This window comes from Gopherus flavomarginatus, chromosome 4 (assembly GCF_025201925.1).
Source record: "Gopherus flavomarginatus isolate rGopFla2 chromosome 4, rGopFla2.mat.asm, whole genome shotgun sequence".
In the NCBI taxonomy this organism is placed as follows: Eukaryota; Metazoa; Chordata; order Testudines; family Testudinidae; genus Gopherus; species Gopherus flavomarginatus.
The window spans coordinates 107060258-107081690 of NC_066620.1; the positions used below are offsets into that span (position 1 = coordinate 107060258).

The following is a 21433-nucleotide window of genomic DNA, read 5'->3' on the forward strand; positions in this document are numbered from 1 at the left end:
CCCAAAACAGACCCCTGGGGGACACCACTGTTTATCTCTCTCCATTCTGAAAACTAACCATTTATATCTACCCTCTGTTTCCCATCTTTTAACCAATTACCAATCCATGAGAGCACCTTCCCTCTTCCGTGGCAGCTTACGCTGTGTAAGAGCCTATGGTGAGGGACCTTGTCAAAGGCTTTCTGAAAATGTAAGTACACTATACCCACTGGATCCCCTTGGTCCACATGCTTGTTGACCCCCTCAAAGAATTCTAGTAGATCTGAGAGGCACGATTTCCCTTTACTAAAGCCATGCTGACTCTTCCTCAACAAATTATGTTCATCTATGTGTCTGACAACATTGTTTATTATAGTTTCAAACAGTTTGCCCAGTACTGAAGTCAGGCTTACAGGCCTGTAATTGGCATGATCACCTCTGGAGCCCTTTTTAAAAATTGGCATCGCATTAGCTATCCTCCAGTCATCTGGTACAGAAGCTGACTTAAATGATAGGTTACAGATTACAGTTAGTAGTTCTGCAATTTCACATTTGAGTTCCTTCAGAACTCTTGAGTGAATACCATTTGGACCTGGTGACTTATTACTGTTTAGTTTATCAATTTGTTTCAAAACCTCCTCTAGTAACACTTCAATCTGGGAGAGTTCCTCAGATCTGTCATGTAAAAAGAATGGCTCAGGTTTGGGAATCCCCTTCACATCCTCAGCTGTGAAGACCGATGCAAAGAATTCATATAGTTTCTCCGCAGTGGCCTTATTGTCCTTGAGTGCTCCTCTAGCACCTCGATTGTCCAGTGGCCCCACTGGTTGTTTAGCAGGCTTCCTGCTTCTGATGTACTTAATTTTTTTTTTTTTTTTTGCTATTACTTTTTGAGTCTCTGGCTAATTGTTTCTCAAATTCTTTTTTGGCCTTCCTAATTCTATTTCGCTATGCTCCATTCTATTTTCCTCAGTAGGATTTAACTTCTACTTTTTAAAGGATGCCTTTTTGAGACTCTCACCTTCTCTTTTATTTTGTTGTTTATCCACATTAGCACTTTTTTCGTTCTCTATGTTTTTTAATTTGGGGTATACATTTAAGTTGAGCCTCTATTATGGTGCCTTTAAAAAGTTTCCACGCAGCTTGCAGAAATTTCACTTTTGGTATTGTACTCTTTAATTTCTGCTTAATTAACCTCCTCATTTTTGTGTAGTTGCCCTTTCTGAAATTAAATGCTACAGCGTTGGGTCACTGTGGTGTTTTTCCTGCCACGGGGATATTGAATTTAATTATATTATGGTCACTATTACCAAGCAGTCCAGCTATATCCACCTCTTGGACCAGATCCTGTGCTCCATTTAGGACTAAATCAAGAATTGCCTCTCCTCTTGTGGGTTCCAGGAGCAGCTGCTCCAAGAAAAAGTCATTTAAGGTGTCAAATAACTATCTCTGCATCTCATTCTGAGGTGACATGTACTCAGTCCATATGGGGACAATTGAACTCCCAAATTATTATTAATTATTATTATTATTATTATTGAGTTTTTTATTTTAATAGCATCTCTAATCTCCCTGAGCATTTCACAGTCACTATCACCATCCTGGTCGGTAATATATCCCTACCACTATATTCTTGTTATTAGAGCATGGAATTTCTATCCACAGAGATTTTATGGTACAGTTTGATTCATTAACTATTTTGACTTCATTTGATTCTACGCTTTCTTTCACATATAGTGCCACTCCCCCACCAACATGACCTGTTCTATCCTTCCGATACAGTACTACCAGGGTACAAAATATATCCCATTGATTATCCTCATTCCACCAAGTTTCTGTGATGCCTATTATATCAATGTCCTCATTTAATACGAGGCACTCTAGTTCATTTATTTGGACTTCTAGCATTGGTATATAAGCACTTTAAAAACTTGTCTCCTTTTAGCTGTCTGCCATTATATGATTGAATGGGATTCTTTGACTGTTTCTGATCAGACCCTGCTTGTATTTTATCATTTTCCATCTTCTCGTCCTCACTAGGACATAGAGATTCTCTATTAATAGATCCTCCCCTAAGGGATGTCCGAACCACGTGCTCCTCCGACCGGTCAGTTTTCCCCTGGCTCTTAACATTAAAAAGGTTGTAGATCAGTTTTTAAATTAAGTGCCAGCAATCTGGTTCCATTTCGGTTTAGGTGAGCCCATGCTTCCTCTATAGGCTCCTCTTTCCCAAAAGTTTCCCTAGTTCCTAATAAATCTAAACCCCTCCTCCCTACACCAAACGTCTACATTTTGAATCTCTATTCTCTTGATTTTTTTCCTTAAGTGAAAATATTTCAATTCAAAATTAAGCAGATTAAAATCATACTGAATGGGCAGACTATTTCATTTCTAGCTCCTAACTTAGAGGCAAACTAATTGATTCCTATTACTTTTATGCCAAACGCCATTTAGCCTCAGACTATATCATCTAACATATTAAAATTAAAAATTAGGATATGTTTGCATATCAGGATTACTTTACAAAAAAATCATTTTAGAGCACTATTCTGAGCTCTTAAGAAGTAGGTAAAAGTAGTAGAAGAAATAAGAACAGACGCAAAAACTGAACCCAAATGTTTTCAAAGGTTTAGATCAGTTCAGATAGATAAATACAGTTTATGCCAACACATGAAATGTTCTGTCCCCAAATTGATGCTGATATTCCACCAATCTGCCAGGCTCTAGCTATCTTGCTGAGCCAGGTTACATCTTTCAGGGTAAATGGAAAGCAATTTAGCAAAGGAAAATCTAGACTGAATTTTGAAAAATGTTTCCTACTGCAATAGTAACAATAATTCGGTTATAGAATATTCTACAAATAAATGAAAGAAGCTTCTTAACTTGAGCCACTCAAAAATTAAACCAGAGAAAGTACTACAGATGTCTTGGATGATATTTCCTTGGACAGACAACATGACTTAACAGATCATTATGATCTCTATTTTTGCCTGATCCATACACTACACATTCCATGATCTCCCTGAATCAGACATATGTAATCCCTTTTGCAATGTCTTTGGCCTGGAGAATCCTGAAATCACGTGAAATTGTAGACAACAGCAGACTCAGGCAACATCATTACACAGATTTATCAGACTTGCCAAGATGCTGCAGTGCATTTGGCAAAATATCAAAAAGGTAAGGGGCCCAGGGTTTGTTGTGTGGTAAAACAAACCTTAGATTGGAAGGGAGAAAACCACAAAGCAGTAATGCTGAAAGAGACCTAGAAGTGACTGCAGAAAGAAGATTTCACATGACTTTTCAGTCTCAAAACAAAATTAATGTCTGATAAGTATGGCAGAAAAAATGTAAAAGGCCAGTGTTATTTTAAGGTGCATTTTAAGACACAAGGAAATAATCTCACAAAACTGGGACCTAAACAGTCCCTCTCTAATAACCCCAATTCAGCAAAGTGTTTTAGCATATAAACAGCTCTTTAGGAGAGGGACTGATTTGAGTATGTTGTTTTTTCAGTGTTTAAAACAACTGGGTGTTAATACAAATATATAAAAATAATAATAGTTGATAACGTAGTTATAGGCACGGGCTGATAGCACCATCTATTACAGTTGCCTGCCACTTTCGATTGTAAGAACATGGGGTTTCATTTACTTATAACTTAGCCAAACTTTGACCATTTTAACTGAATTCTTCCATGACAGGTGTCTGTCTCAGGTTGATTATTTCTGAGAAGACGACTAAGGAAAATGTGTGTCATCCATGTTAAACAATTCTGGAAACATTCTCTTTTAGAAGCTTAACACCCCTATGCTTTGCAGCAGGAAACTGAAATTTGTCAAGACAACGACCTCTGCATCCGGGATGTGCCTTTTGCTATGCATGTGAAAATCCATCTCCCTTCCCCACCTACAGGGCTCAACCCAGGGCCTCGATCTCTTGCAAGCTCGCTCAGAGGCCCTCACCTGCCATAAGGGGTTTCCTCCCCATCAGCATTCCATCTTGGCACCAGCAGAGGGGAAAGATGGCAGAAAAGGGGTGGAGGGTTCCCTCTCAGGCCTCCTTAGTAAGGGACTCTGAGGGGGACAGCACCAACCCCCACTGCTGCCAGAGGCTGCTCAGCCAACTTCACCCACTTTCTCAGGGGGTGCAGAAGCAGCCCTAGTGGTTGTCCTCCTAGATTACTTTTACAGGAGGCCTAGTTTGAGGAGGGAGATATGCTGTGTCCACGATTTGCGGAGGCTTTCCCCCGCGGTTACAGGTGCTTTCCCCTAGTAACCAGTACACAGTCCTCCGTGGTGTTGATGGAGGGTTAGCCAGTGGGGTTGGGTCCAGGGGGCAATGGGATAGGGACTGGGGGGAAGGGGGGGGAAGATGGGCAACAGAGACAGGGTTGTTCTTCTCCAGAGATAGGCCCCAGATGTCACAGCAGCCTCCTCTTCCACAGACACTCCCTAATGGCTTAGCAGCAGCAGGATCCGTTCGCTCAGCTGGATGCGAGGATGGGACCATCCCCAGCACCCAAGCGAGACTGTCAGCTGATGCTGGTGCAGGAGAGGGAACTGAGCAGGTAGGATCACCAGCAGAAGCAAGGCCAGCATCCCTCCAGACATGCCCCAAAGCCCAGCACGGGGAGCACTGTGCCTTTCCCTGATGAGAAGTGGACCCAACAGGGCATCCTAGTTGGGAACCAGGAAGGACGTTCCAAGCTACCCACGCACCGCCGCCAGTAAGTGAATGGGGACTTACCGGCAGAAGAGAAGCCATGCCTCCTGGTCAGGGTGGGGAGGAGGCAGCGGTGGCAGCAGTAGCGGGTGCGGGGACCACAGCAGATGGTTTTGGGATGGCAGGTGGAACAGCCACCTGCAGGTTGGCCCTGGGTGTTGAGTAGCCAATGGCCCTAGAGCTGGTGGGTGACGGGGGACAGGGAGCTGCAACCAATGGCAGGGCTGCGGCAGTAGTGGGTGCCGCCACAGAAGGAGCCTTCTGGGCGGGGTTCTTGCCCTTTTTCCTGTCCTGGCCCTTTCTGTCAGCTATGGGAGCTCCCTTGATGGCAATGGGAGTTTTGGCAGTACTGTCCCTTCTTCTGCCTGCTGCTGCCACTGCCCAGCAGCAATGCTGATGGTATCAGCAGTGGTGCTAGTGGTGGTTCCCACAGGGGCAGATAGGGAAGAAAGCACCATGGATTTGATTTAAATCACTAGTCAATTAGACTCAATTTAATCATGGATTTCTACATAAAAGTGCATTCTGGAATATGCTGCTCAAACAGTTTCACTTTTGTTTCTACTGCCTGTCCCTCCCTTCTCACATTTAGCTCCAGACTTCTTGTCCAGATCTATTCTGCCCCCAACAATCTTCTATTCATTGAACTTTTTGAAACTATGCACTTTTCGAGAAAGACAGGTAAGGGATTGACTCTGTGCACACAAATTTGCAGAGGGACAATAGGGTTGAGGTCTGTTATTTCTCACTTCTCTATATTATTTATTTAAAAACATTTTTGCTGTTAACAAGCATGTTATCTGTGGAGACACAAATCCAGTTTGAGAACTGTAAAACTAAGCATCTCTGGTGCTATCTTCTAGACTGAGCACTGAGCCCCATTTGGCAGATAGAAAGATTTACCTAAATAATCTATACAGAAGCCTGTGGAACCCTATAAGATTGGGTCCCTAATCCATGAACTATTGGAACTCATTTACATAACGTTTCTTAAACATTACATGGATATATCATCTCATACTACAGAATTAGAATTTATAATCCCTATTCCATGATGAGATATCTTTGAGCTATAATGTATCTAAATTAAAACTATCTTTAGATCGATTGTTTTGATAAAATGCTTTTTGAGGTAAAAAAGCATTTAAATTTAAATAAAAAATCCAATTTTTATTTAAATCGTTGATTTTTGTTCACCCTAGGATAGCCAAGATGGGGCAACAACAAAGGTCAGGGGTCCCCTTCCTCAGCCCCCAGCCCCACCCGATGCAAAGCTGCTAGAGAGGACAACTAGCACATGGCCTGCTCAGAGTCCACCTTCAAAGTCAGATGATGGGAACAGCCAACCAGTGGAGAGAAGAAATAAAGGGAAACATGGGGGTAGGGAAAATAGAGGCTGACCGCTCCTCCCTACTAGGCTATGTAGGATGCGGGAGGTGGGAAAGCACAAACAAAACAGGAAGGGTTAACAAAACAAAGGAAGGAGGGCGAGGGGCACAATAGGCAGTGTGTGGGGGAGCACCAGCTCCTTCAGGAGAGGGGCAGCAGTGAAGGGGGGATGAAATGAAAGTGCAGAAAGTGCGCAAGTGCATGGGGCAAACAGGGCCAGGCAGGGCAGAAGACAAAACAGTAAGCAGAAGGGATCTGGGTATGGGACAAACAACAAAAGCTGTGGCTTGGGCAAGCTAAGGAAGGCAGGTAAACAAAGAACAAGGTTGGCCCAGCAGGGCCAGGGGAGGCAGGCAAAGAGAAAGCAAAGAGGGCACCAGGCAGGACAGGGGAGGTAAGCAAACAAACAGCAAAAAAGCAGGAAAAACCAAGCAGGGCAGAGGAAGTATATAGCAAACGGCAAAGAGGTAAGGGAGAATCAGGTAACAAGCAAGTCACCAGCAGAGAGGAGGGGGACCACATGAGACAGGGGGAGCAGCAAGCTGCAGGGGAAACTGAGACCATGCAAAACAGGGGGCTCCAAACCATGAGTGTTGAGCAGTCACCGCTGCAATTGAAATCTATGGGAGATGAGCTTTGAATGCATAAAGTGCTGTAAGTACTATGAAAAATCAGGTCCTACATGTCTCAAGTTGGGAACCCCAAATTTTTGACCTAAGATCTGAGTCTGTTTCCCCATCTATGAAATGGGGATAATATTACACACACACAAAGAACAGGCGTACTTGTGGCACCTTAGAGACTAACAAGTTTATTTCAGCATAAGCTTTCGTGCACTACAGCTCACTTCTTCGGATGCATAGAGTGGAACACACAGACAGGAGATATTTATACATACAGAGAACATGAAAAGGTGGAAGTACGCATACCAACTGGAAGAGTCCAATCAATTGAGATGATCTATCATCAGCAGAAGGAAAAAAACACACAATCTCACAGGGGTACAGTGAAAATAAATTCATTAACATGTATGAAGCACTCAGACTCTAATGAATGCCAGGGAAAAGTCCATAAGGAAATTAATAATTCACTCTTCAAAGCAGGGTTTGAATAGGGTGCAGTAAACTGGGGCCACACGGAACAAAATATTCAATAGCGGCTCATTAACTGAGCTTCATTCATTTTGCGTACTGCATGAGGCAGGGATCCTGTGGAAAAAACAGTATGTGATCATGTAATTAAAGACTGTATCATAATGCATACACATGGGGAAGGGGGAATTAATGTGGCACAGGTAATCTTAACTCTGGCACTTCCTAATTTCTGAGTGCTTGACTTTGCAACCCTAATAATGTTCTTTTAATGTAGTTTTTTCATGTGTTAATTAGAAGTATAGATTAAATTAGAGGTGACAGACGGAGAAGGGGGAAGGACAGGATAGGAGGTAACAATTGTTTGAAGAGCACATATTTCAAGAATAAACATTTACACACAAGTATAACTCTGAGTAGCAGTATGCAATTAAAAAAATAAACATTTTCCAGATATTTACTGTAAACCGTCCTGACAATTAGTTACATTATTTTGTGGAATAGTCTCTTTAGGAAAGTGGCAGAAGTCCTATAACCTGTCTTTTAACAGTAGATTGGACATCACAATAGAAAGTGAATATTAAGGGGCAAATTCCTCTGGCTTAGTTGTGTTGGTTTGCAGCTTTCCAGCATTTTTGCAATTTATAATTGTTTGCATGTTTAGCTTTTATATTGGGCACATACTAATATGGTGGAGTATTTTTCTTACAGTACCTGTAAGTGTACAATTTTAAAAGTATATAGATTTTTTAAATTAGTTGGATGATCCTCCTATGGTGCCAGCTTCATAGACTTGCTGAAGTCAGATGAAGCTGAGCATACTACAGCTTTCAATAGGTTGAGGTTTAGCAAAGTAAAATTAACTGCCTTCTTTAACACTTAATTTTTTTTATAAAAAGGCAAGTTGCTTCCAAATAGTTTATGTACAATTGGGGTGTTATTAAACTGCCAATGGAATTCTTAGAGTGACTGACGAGACACGAGAACGACATTGTTCTATACTGTACAGAAGATTCTTAGACTATGTCCAATTGGTTTAATTAAAGTTCAAGCAATTTTTAAAGCGCATGAAATTATAGAGGCTATGAAACGGAGATATAATATTTTCTGTTTCTCTGTACATTAAATTGTGTTATACAGCAAGTACAGCATAAATTATTTTCCACTCATTTATACATTCAAAAATGAAGGGCAATTACAGTACAATTAATGTACAAGTTCCTAGAGCCTGAACTTCGAAATTCTGTATAAATGGATATAAAACTAAGAAATTGCTTATTTCTCTCCGTCCCTAATGCAGGTTCGGTGAATTGTTTGATTGAGAGAGGAAAATCAACACCAGACAAATGTAAACTTCAACACACCACGTGGCCATTCATTAACAGGGAGAAAATCACAACTTGGGCTGGGGAGGAGCGACAATTTCCTGTGATATAAGCTACACAAACCTACCCAATTTCTCTCATCTTCATTTCTCTATCATGAGAGGTGTTCCAATTAACCCAGCTGTGACTTGTAGAAATTACATTTTAAGCAGCCGAAATGATTTCATAAACACATTTTGAGGAGACTGCTTTCAACTACTAAGTATTCCTGTTTAATTTCCTTAGGTTTTTAAAACTATAAGGAACTAAGCTTTCTAATATTATATATATTATCTTTCCACCTACACCTTTTATCATGCTCATCACCACTGTATCCATGTGCATTAATCTTCCTAAGCTGGTGCCCTTCCTGTGCAAAGTAGTGCTTGAGCTGAACATGAAAAAAAAATTAGAAGTGCATAGACTCAGACTCTAGGACTGGAAGGGACCTCGAGAAGTCATCGAGTCCAGTCCCCTGCCCTCATGGCAGGACCAAATACTGTCTAGACCATCCCTAATAGACATTTATGTAACCTACTCTTAAATATCTCCAGAGATGGAGATTCCACAACTTCCCTAGGCAATCTATTCCAGTGTTTAACTACCCTGACAGTTAGGAATTTTTCCTAATGTCCAACCTAAATCTCCCTTGCTGCAGTTTAAGCCCATTGCTTCTTGCATCATACAGGTGATCACTTTACGCCCTAGAGTACAAATCTTCTAACCATTAACTTAGCTTGCATAACTTCATGTGTTATTAATGAATGGGTCACGAAATTGCCAAGATCCTTCTAAATCCAGCCATAGTATTAGACTCTACTTCCCGTGAAAGAGAATCCAACAGGTAGAATGTGTGTTGTGTGAAGTGCATTTTTATATATATATATATATATTACACACACACACACACAAATAAAAACAGCCCTTAATTTCATTGCTTGAAACTCTAAGTTGCACTTGCCAATGTCATACCAAAAATTGTATCTCGAGATGAATAAATAGAAAACTCTTGACCTTTCACTTGAATTGTGATATGCTAATGCAATAACATTGTCAGTTTTTCTATTTATATGCTGATTGGGGCCCAAAGTAGGGAGAAAAATAACATCATGCTTCAAGTTTCTCTCAATTTGTTTTTTGCTTTTTCAGAACATTTTTCCCTTTGATCATTAAGCAGCATTGAGAAGGATGTGTCTGGCATAATCAACTTATACACTCTTCTCCCCAAACTAAAACACTGGCCAAGACTATCTTGGCTAAAAGCTAAGAATCTCAGCTATCCAGCAAAATGAACCGTCAGATCAAAATGAATAAAATCATGCCAACCTTGCATTTAAACAATATACTTTAAGTTGGAGAGCCAAGGGGAGGGTAATCAAACCTCTGCGTTCTGCAGACCAAGCTATAGCTTTGAGAAGTCTATATTATCACTTCCCATAACAGTGTCACAAAGGTTTTTAAATTTGTCTCCTTGTACTTGTCCTCAAACATTGGACTTCTCATGCATGTACCTTTCCATTAAGTGAGGCACCCACACTAGCTGTTCTATTTTTAGTAGCCTTTCTGGCCCAGAAAGATATGTTCTTCACTTGAGGCTAACCAGGGTTCCTCTCTTCATGCTATTAACTAGGAAATAATCCCATGGCCATTGTGTTCCATCTTCAGTAATCAGCAGAGTGGCATAAAGGGAGGTTTAAAATAGCTATTTTTCTTCCCTGTGCGATGCTACAACTTCTTTTCCCAGCCCACAATAAGAAGCAATGTCCTCAATAGGTTTTAAGTCACAGGAAAGTTAGTGTGAAAGCAAAGAAGTGTGCAAAAATGAATGAACAGTTATCCACCAGTTTATAACCAAGACTCAAACTGGAAGCACTTTGTGAACCAGAGTGAAGGTTCACTGAATATTGTGTATGAGCAGAATTGACTTAGCATCAACATAAATGAGGCTAGTTATTAGAATCCACCCAAGATATTGTATACAGAGTAAACTCCAGCAGGACAACTATGAACTGAACAGACACTGCCTGCAGAAAACTGTAGTTCTTAACACCTGTTGAATATAAGTGTCTCTCACAAACTAACAAGAGTATAGTGCTGCAATATTTTTGAGGGGATACAGTGTGTTTATTTGCCGGGGGGAGGTGGGGGACACATATTACCAATATTTTACTTAAAAACATATTTTGCCATTATACATTTTACTATGTTTTTGAGACAGTTCTTCAAAATTTTGATCCAAGTACATTTAGTAAATGCTAAAAGCCCTGAAACAAAATATGGTACCTAGAGCTGACATTTATTTTGTTCCTACTGGAATTTTTGAAAATTATTTCTACCTTGGAAAAGCGAGCATTAATCCATTTTGTAAAGGTCTTCTTCTGTACATCATTGTGTTCATCTAGAGAGAAAAGAGGGAAGGGGGAAAGACAATGAGTGAACATTTATTCTTCAAAATTCCCCAAATAAGAATACCACCTCAATCCTGGGGTGTTTGAGAGAGAGCGAGCATTTCAAACAAAACAATCCCAGCCTCACTGTGAAGAACTTGCTGGCTACTTTGCAGATAGAATTGCTCAGATTCAGACCAAACCTCCTGCATCCAGGATACAGGGCAATGTCATGACTCTAAGACAGCAACTGTGGAATCTACTGTGTTCAAGTCTGGGGGCACTTTGAGCCTTTACCTATGCATTTAACTCACATCCCTCCTGGCTGCTAGGAAGAGTAACCTTGTGTTTCAGATTCAGACTTCTTACACTTATCCGTGTCTTTGTCACCCCAAGTTCAGACTAACACCACACTATTTTGAGCTACACATTGAGCCTATTCAGAAGATTAAATTCATCCAAAGCATAGCAGCCTTTTAAATATAACAGTCTCACATTGGACACAGAACCCTGATGATGCAAAAGCTGCACTGGCTGCCTATCAACATCTGAGTGGAGTTGGTTTTGATCCGTTAAAACCTTAAATGTTTGGGGACCTAATTACTTAAAATACCATCCCTCTCCCCATGCCACGTTGCCACAGTTCTGGTTAATACAGCCACTTGAAATGGCACTCCCAGAACACTACAGAGAAGAGGAAGCTGCCAGCCTCGCATTCTTCACCAGGGTCCCCTGACTCAAAAACCTTTCCCCTATGGTCCTCCAGGGCCCAGATATACTCATAAAGCTTATCTATTTTTCAGACATTTGCTGAGAAGACAGAATAAGGGTTGGATGAGGTTATTTATTAGCATGAGATAATCAAGTTTGGGGGCTGGAAGTGATAGTGACTGTATGGGTTTAAGCATTTCATATTAATTTTGGAGATTAATATGAACATAAAGCCTTGTAGGGGTGCCAAAATATTGGGATGGACACTTCTATCATCTGTGTTTAATAACACAAAAATAAATAGATAAATGATAGATTAGATGAAGACTGAAATATTGAGCATCATCCACTAATCTCCATCCCCCTACAAAGACTCCCTCGATATGCATGTAGAACATATTTTCTCATGGGCATGATCTGACTTTTTGCATTCCTAAGCCTTTGAGAGAACCAGCACAAGTAATTTAAACCAATATTTGTAGTTTTATGTTAATTTGGTTACCACTGAAAAATAATAAAGCAGGTTTATTAATAATGTTTGCAAAAATAAAAAAAAGTCTCAATGATCACGTAAACCAACAATGATTAAGAAACAAATGAAACTGCATTTGCAGTTAACTGATCTGACTTTCACCACCATAACCCCATGCACGCATAGGTACACTCTGACACCTCACCAGGAGTTTACAATTAGTGTTATCCCAGCAAAGCTTTGCTCCATAGTTTTGTTTTCCCCTTCTCCCCGCCCCCGCCAGTTTTCAGACCCAAGGGCTGAAGTACTATCTAGACATTTATACTACATTCACCACTGTGGTATCTGGGCCAAGGATTGTGCGGACAACACAAGCTACTGGACTAGCAGACTTTCATTTTACTTTAAATGGGAAGCCCTTACTTTTTCAGCCTCTGACAAAGTGTCAAAAATGAACACACTCACTCCAATCCTTTGTTTTAGGTATTTTCTATCTATCCATCAAGGAATTTATGTGACCTCATCAATTTAACAACTAAGCATTCTTGCAACACAAAAAGTCACATTTACTTTAAGATTTTGCAAAGCATTCTGCTCACTTTCAGAACCTGTGGATGTTAATTTCCGAGCTTTATAAATCAAATATAAAAGTGTGGCCTAGATGGGAAAGTAGCATTTTAGTAATTAGGGATTATAGTTAATGTGAGGTTGCATCTACCGTTCAGTTATAAATCCCCAGGAAGAGAATTTCCCATCTGAAAGACTGATGTACTATTAACTAGAGAGCAGGGGTCAGCAACCTTCCAGAAGTGGTATGCCAAGTCTTCATTTATCCACTCTAAGGTTTTGCGTGCCAATAATACATTTTAATGTTTTTAGGTCTCTTTCTATAAGTCTATAATATATAACTGAACTATTGTTGTATGTAAAGTAAATAAGGTTTTTAAAATGTTTAAGAAACTTAATTTAAAATTAAATTAACGTCCAGAGCCCCCCAGAACGGTGGCCAGGACCCGGGCAGTGAGAGCGCCACCAAAAATCAGCTCGCATGCCGCCTTCAGCATGCCTGCCATAGCTTCCTACCCCTGAACTAGAGCAACATACACAATGCCCAATTAATTGTATGTCGATTTCTACCTGTCTGTAAAGGTAACTACCAGAGACTGACATTATGACACAGATGACAAACTGTATATGTTTGACCATATAAATTACCACCATTCAGTGAAGTGCGTGACAAAGTTAAGATTTTCAGCCACAGACCAATAAAATTCTCTCAAAAAAGGTACTGAAATAAGCAAACATTATGAACCAAAATGATGTTCTCAGTTATACATGTGTAACCCCAAAGTCAATGGGGTTGCATAAAGACAGTACAGAATCTGGCACATAATTCACTCCATTATTACATAAATCATTCCCTCGGTTAGTTTCTTACTTGTTAGCCCTGCCCTCAGACATTTAATGAACTTTCAACAGTTAGTGGCGGACGTTAACCAGAGGCTCTAAACGGGGGTCCGCAGCCCAACCAGTCCTTTCAAGGGTCCACGGGACCCTGTGGCTGAAACCCAGAGCCCTGAGCCATAGCACCCCCCACAGGGACATAAGCAGAAGCTGCAGTATCCTGGAGCCTAAACGTTCCCTGCAGGGCAGAAGCCCTGAGCCCACAGGGTGGAGTTCAGGGGACATGGTGAGAGCTGACTTACCAAACGGCAGTGCTTAACCGATAGAGGAGCAGTTCCACACACCTACCCTCCTCCTCTCCTTCTGCCCCCAAGGCCCTGCCTCATAACCAGGTTGGAGGTGGGGAGCTGGGAAGTGCAGGCAGCTGCTGCTCTGGCTGGTGCCATGGAATGGGCAGCCGCACTGGCCCCTCCCCACCACCCCATCTCCTGCTAGTGCCTGAGCTTGCAGCTCTGCCTCAGCTCCCAGCCCCTTTTGACTGCTCATGCAGCCAGTAAGAGGAGAGCTGCCCAGGCGGTAGTGGCCCTGGCCCCAGGGCCAGCAGAGCCCTCAGGGAGCAGCGACCACAGTGGGGGCCCCCTCCCAGCACACAGCCCTTAAACTACTACCTCTCTGCACCCTGATCTACCTGCCTGCCAGCAAACAGTCCCAGATACCCCTCTCCCTGCACACTGAGCTACCTTCCCGCCTGCACACAAACATCTATCCTGCACTTTGAGCTACCTCTCTGCCTGCGCACAGTCCCTAACTACCCCCTGCCTGCACTCTGCGTGGTTTCAAAAACTTCTTGAGCTGAGTCCCTCCTCCCCTTTTCAGTTACAATTTTTGCTTCTGACCCCTGTCTCCCACAACCCAGACAGGCTGGGTGGCCTCCTGAGGTGAGTCAGAGTGTGGAGATGGCAAGCTCTCCCTGGACACCACTGTGCAGAGCCGGCCTGAGCCCTGACAGCCCCTGCCCCCACCCAAACAGAAGTAAAACTGTGCCCCATCCCCTGCTGGGCCCCTGAGTGTTTAATGGAAGGGTTTCAGAAAGAAAAAGGTTGAAAACCCCTGCCATTAACAATACTAAAAAACATTTTCAAACTCTAACAAAGAGCAAAGAAAAAAGGATTTTCTAGCACATTGTTTGTTGTCTCTTGTACCATGTTGTGTAACAGAAGTACGTTTGTGTCACTTGAGTGCATTCATAACAAATGGCTCTGAGATCAAATGCCAGAGCTTCATTCTGGTGTTTAATCACCTACAGAAGTCACTGGCAGCCTTGCGTATTCCTCCACCATGAACATTATCCTTTCAGTTGATCAGGACTTTCATATTCCAGCTCTGTTCCAGTTTTCAGCTTTATGTCTCCTTTTTGTTCCTGAACACACTATTCATATGGATATACATATAGGGGGAGACCTCACTGAGTTGTGGTTTGCCCTTCGCTTAAGCTCTGTTTCTAGAAGTCATCTTTAAAACCAGCCTCCTCCTTTTACCATTTACATTACACTTGCACTATACAGGGTTTTTTTTTACTTAAATCCTGAAAGACAAAAGTTGGAAAAGCACATTTTTGTCATGAAAAGGGCACTAGGGAGGTTTTATGGGCCAGATCAGACAGTCCCACTGCCTTTTGTGTCAACCAGTCCAGCAAGAGTGAGCAAGGGTCAACATTCATCTAAGTCAGCCTTAAATTTGCCTTGCTCCCTTTGTTTAAACTTCTAATTTTCTACAAAGAAGGAATTCAGAAATAAAATAAGGAATTAGCCTCTGGGTTTTCAATTATGATCCTAGGAATGTAACAAAATTAGAAATGCCTACTTGTCTAGCCTTGGGGTACATACACTGTATTTGTGATAAATATCTCCCCACATCACACCAGTATCAGTTTACAGAAGAAAGGGAAAAAGTGCTCAGTTTTTCTGAGCGGGAAAAGCATTTAGCATTTATAATTTAAGTGTACTTAAAAATAGAGATTTACTCACATATAAAATCTGTGTCTATTATTTACAAACAGACACTACTTAAGTGTTTACTTTCAATTAATGGAGTAATAAAAGTCAAACTAAAAATGCTGTAAGTATGGTAGGATTTCATACAGTGGCTAGCACAAGCAACCCTGATGCTGATGAAGGCCTCTGGGCATTACCATATATAATTACTAAATAATCATCTTAATGACGGTCACTGTTTAAAAAGATAAACTTAAGATTGTTAAGCAAATCCCCTCCCTTCTCAGATATGACCGAGGAGTGAATCGCTCAAGGGTTATGTAATAGTATTTGTAACCTTTCACCTCCATATTGCAAGTCTGCATTTCACCCAGGTCAATGACCACAAGTCTTACCACCTTCTGACGCTTTGATTGTCCATGTGAAAAGAGCTGGGAGTCTCAGTCCAGGTCTTAAGGCACAAGTATCTACATGCCAAAACTGGTATCCTTGTTGGCAGTGTCATTAGAGAAGCCAAGAATCAGCTGAGGATGAATACTAACCCCCGACACGTTGAGGCAGTCAGTGCAGGTTAGGGTAGAGAAATATGGTTGGGGCACGAGGGGAGGAGGCTGATAGGAAAGGAGGAAGTAATGGTCAATTGACAACAATTTAAATTTTTAGAAGGTCAGCCAGAACTGTGGTTCTTTAACATCATGGGCCAAATCCCACCTCACAATGAAGACAAACTTTGGTCATTGACTTCAATGGGATCTGTGTCTGGCCACTCATCTCTCCGAAAGGCCTTGTCTGTATTGGGAATCTGCCCCAAAATTCAGTCATCAGTGGCTAGCCACTAATGTAGTTACACTGGTACACTCTACTACTGAAGTAAGGCAAAACTAAAAAGGCAGGGTAATAACTCCACCAGTGCAAGTAACGATGGTGCCTGTCTGCACTGGGGCTTGCACCAACACAGTTACTTCAATGACTGTAATTGTGGTAAAACCTCCGTGTAGGCAAGGCTAAGGAATACAGGATACATCCTCTTGAAACAAAATTACACCTCACTTGTTAACTATTTCTTAGGGTAGATGACATCAGAAAAAAACACCCGAGAGGAGTCATCAAGGACCCCTGTGACTCTCATGAGAGCATGCTGCAAGCCTCTGAGCTAACAGTATTTGCTTGACAAGATACAAAGTTTACCTGGAAACCAGTGTCTCAACTGCTAAAACGAGATACTAAAATAGTTATTTCCATACCTCCCAGCAAAAATATTCTGACATGCCATGTTGCCCATCTCCACACATAAAAATGAAATTTAAAAAGAAACTGAAGAGCGCGCAAGGCTTGCAGACACACCAATGATACTGTGATATCGGACAATAGGCCCTTTTCAGACACCTACACATATCAGTCAGTTACTGCATTGTTTTTTCACAATGACAATGCAGAACAAAAAATTCCAGGCACAGTGTCATAACACCGACAAAGTACCCACTGTAGGTGGCAGTCTCAAGGGTTATGGTTAGGAATGCAGGGCTGTTCTATTGACTTATGTAGGGCCCGGTGCTAAAATCCTGCATTACGATTCCAGATTGTTACATAGGTTCAAAGAGGAGCAGGGAGAGCAAGCAGGAGACACAGATGAAGGTTAGGGTACTAGACTAAGACTTGGGAGAGCTGGGGTAAAGTTATTGATCTATCACTGACTTCCTGTGTGATCTTCAGCAAGTCACTTGACTCTTTCAGTGCTGAGGTTGAAAAGGGGACAATTAACTGGCTACAGAGATATGAAAAAGGTAACTATGAATTAGATTTGCATAATGGACAGAGAAGGTGTTTACATTTCTGAGGGAGGTTACATTAATATTATAATTGTTTTCCACATATTCAGGTGGCCATGTGCTACCTTTTTCCCTTTTTAATCTCTCTAATCTAGGAATTATTTGGCTCACTTGCATTCATGGAGATAACTCACCAGTTTTAAGATCAGAAGGGATGATTATAGTCACCTAGTCTACTCTCCTGCATAACACAAGCCATAAAATTTCACCATGTAACTCCCACATAAAGACCACCTGTGTACCAGAATGAAAAGACATCCAACTGATGTTGATTAAGAGCTGAGAAAAATATAGCAGTAGAGATATTGTTAAGGGGCAGAGGAAGGCCAGGTAGGCAAATGAGGACTATAATTTGTAGATTTCCCGATACATCTCAGCTGTCAGTAAGATGTCCAGGTGAAAAACTATCAGTTATGGCAACAAAAAAGGTTACAAATCCAGTGGACAATATCAAGAACCACCAATGATCCAGGCACTCGATAGACTGTTCAACATTTCAAGGGGGAAAAGGACTGGAGATATGCAGATTCCCATATCTCCAATTATTCTGCAATCTTTACTACATCTTGTATCTTTTCAAAAAGTAAATTTTGTAAAGGCTATAACTGCTGACTTGTAAAACAGAATTGATACAAGGTGAAAGGAGACATTTTGGTATTCCATAGCAGAGGTGCAATTTCCTGCTTGAGAGAGAGTTGTGCCGAGAAAGGCACAAGGCTAAATACACACAACAACTGGAGTCAAACAACTTGAACACTAGATTTAAGCAATAACTAAGCTTCAAGAGCATGGCAAATAGTACTAGACTACTGTATGCAGAGAGTAAGCTCCATACATCTGTCTTCCATTTAGCTTACCACAGAAGCCAAAATGCCTGGGTTCATTTCAAGATCTTACAACTAGGATTCAGAGTCTTAAGAAGCAAATCACCATACTTCTCGTTCACAATGCTCGGATTAAGGTAAAACTGACCAACTCTGAGTTCTGAATTAAAAGCAAGCAATTAATTAGGAAAAATAGTCCACTATCCCAGTTGGAATGCAATGATAGGATAGATTCAAGTTCTTGGACCGCACCAATCGCTCTTGGCATAAAACTCACTAGTTTAGTTCAGAAGAGATTACAGTCAAACTAGAAAGGGTCCAAAGAAGGCTCACTATTTTAAAAAGTGTCCCAATTGTCAGTTTATAATTTGTGTGTGAATCAACAGCCAATTTATATTTATTGTTGCAAATCTTGATGTACGTGGGAGAACTGTTGATAGTAAAGAACTTTAAATTTAGCATGAAAGATTAGAGAGAAAAAACTTTCCTGAGTAGTAATTTGTGTTAAATATCCAAGGAGAAACACTAATCACATGACTGACATTTAATAGCTACAAATTTGAGACAGATCGGAATGCCGGTGATAAAACAACCTACAGTCTGTCTAGAATTTACCATAATTATTTTCTAGATGCCTCAGAAACAAAGAGTTTCTCAAGAAAACATCATGCAACAAATATTAGAAAACACTTCAAAACAAAACAGAAATATACTTCTCACCTGCAAAGACATTCATGTTGACAGGGGTATTTCAGTAAGATAAAAGGAAAGACGGTGAAGTTGTTGTGTACACTATGGATAATTCAGAAGTCAAAAAGATGTCATGGAGGTTAAACATGCTCCAGGCTAGGTTAGCATGGCTAATGTTTAACGTAATGGTACAGAAGTGAAATGTCAGTGTACTACTAAAAGCCATGCAACTATTTGTACCACTCTGCTGAACCCTTTAATAAACAGCCTAATCCTGCAAGTGCTTGGTTTCTCCCGAGTGTTGACTTTATCGAGTGTTGAGGGAACTCACAGGAGATGCTGAGTACTTCACACGATTGGATCCTATCAACATATCTCTTCCCCCCTTCCCCAGTCATGTGTGAACTTTATAATCACATTTGTGCTGAAGTCAGGACACTAACCTTTCACACACAAACAAAAATAAACTCCAATAGATGAAAAAAATTAAGGGAAGCATAAAATAAAAATATTTAACTGTATTTAAATATATTAATGCTGCTTAAACATGCCTACAAAGACGGTTAACTAAATATCATACAACACAGGCACTGTAGCCACCATTCCAGTTTATTTCATCAGCAGACAAATTAACTAGGGTTATTTAAAAACAAATGGAATTTATACTAGGCTGTTAGGAAAGATGGAGAATTCACCACAACCCTTGTTAAGTTATTCCAATGCTTAATTATCATCATCAGCATTAAATATTTGCACTAGCAGAACCTTAGAGTTACGAACACCAGAGTTACGAACTGACCGGTCAACCACACATGTCATTTGGAATTGGAAGTACACAATTGGGCAGCAGCACAGACAAAAACAAATACAGAACACTACTGTGTTATAAAGTACAGTACTACAAAAATAAAGGTAAAGTTTAAAAAAAGATTTGACAAAGTAAGGACAATTTCTGTGTTTGTTTCGTTTAAATTAAGATTGTTAAAAGCAGCATTTTTCTGCTGCATAGTAAAGTTTCAAAGCCGTATTAAGTCAATGTCCAGTTGTAAACTTTCAAAAAGAACAACCGTAATGTTTAGTTCAGAGTTATGAACAACCTCCCTTGCCAAGGTGTTCGTAATTGAGCTTCTACTGTACCTTTGCCTGTATTGAAACACAGATTATTTGCTTGTGCCAAGCTTACAAAGCAACCCAGATCACTCTTAATTAATGATGGTCACCTTCATTATTTACCCTTCTCCCAATTTTTGGGTCATCTGCAAACTTTATCAGTGAGGATTTTATGGTTTCTTCCAGGCTATTGATAAAATAGCGTATGGCCAAGAACAGAACCCTGAGGAACTCCACTGGAAACACTCCCACTCAATGAGTCCCCATTTAGTGTCACATTTTGAAATATATCAACCAGTTTTAAATCCATTCAAGGTGTGCAATGTTTATTTTGTATCTTAATCAAAATGTCATGTGATACCAACAAATACCTTGCAGAAGTCTAAGTCTATTACCGCAACAATATTACCTTTATCAACCAAACTTGTAATCTCATGAAAAAAAGATATGCAGTTAGTATGCCAAGAGCTATTTTTCCATAATCCATGTTGATTGCCATTAACTATATCACATTCCTTTAATCCTTTACTGAGTCCCATATCAGCCATTTCATCATTTTACCTAGGATCAACATCAAGGGGATACACCTATAATTATCTACGTTGTTCTGTTTACTCCTTTTAAGAAAGAAATGCATGAAGATGATTGTGGGACAAGTAGGTGACAGAGGCTAGCATTAGTGGGGCACAGGGCAATTAAAACCCCATTATTACTTGGAAGAGACTGGGTTAAAAATCTTACCTTCAATCCACGCAATGCTCTAGGAAAGCCAGTACAAAAAAATCCCACAAAAAACAAAGTTATCAAAAGTATGCCCACACACTATAGTTTGAGCCAAGAAATATCTGAAGTGGGGGAAAGGAATCCACTTCCTTAGACAAAAAGGCATACTACTCTTTAGTAATGCCCTTTCACTTGCCTCGCTGCCAGGGAAATGTGTTCTGCAGGGTCATGAGCAACAGGCCCTTGCACAATAACATCTGATTACATAAAGCTTGAATGGTTGAGCATATGCAAAAGCTACCTTTCTGAATGGGAATATAGCAGCTTTTTATCAAATATATTTCTTTATTGCTGCAATTTGAGGAGGAAAGAAGGGACGATAAATGGCGCATTGGAGTAAAATGCCATCTCTCATAAAAGGTCACTTCTTATGGCTCCTGGTACATGTTACATAATTTTTGTTTCTTGCAGTTTGAACAGGATAACAACAGGTCTACACATGGCTGGCCCTACAGAACTAGTTTTCAAACTTTTTGAGCTGAGCCCCCTCTCCCCAAATTTTTGGTTTTGCCTCCCAACCCAGCCAATTATGATGAGTCTCAGCTGGAGGTGGCACTCTCTCCCCAAGCCCCGCTGCACTGGACTGAAGCCCAAGCCGCCTGGCGTCACCGTGCCCCCCCCAAACATTCCTCCATGCCCTTCTAGAGGGAGTGTGCCCCACTGTATGAAAACCTCTGCCCT

General features: G+C 40.9%; 1 protein-coding gene across 1 annotated transcript in view; it reads right to left on the minus strand.

Annotated features, from left to right (window-relative positions):
* UTRN (utrophin) overlaps positions 1-21433 on the minus strand; it is a 565218-nt gene that overhangs the window by 513677 nt on the left and 30108 nt on the right. Inside the window, exon 2 of the mRNA XM_050949465.1 lies at positions 10885-10946. Coding sequence (XP_050805422.1) covers positions 10885-10946 — 62 coding nt within the window. The remainder of the gene's footprint in view (positions 1-10884; positions 10947-21433) is intronic.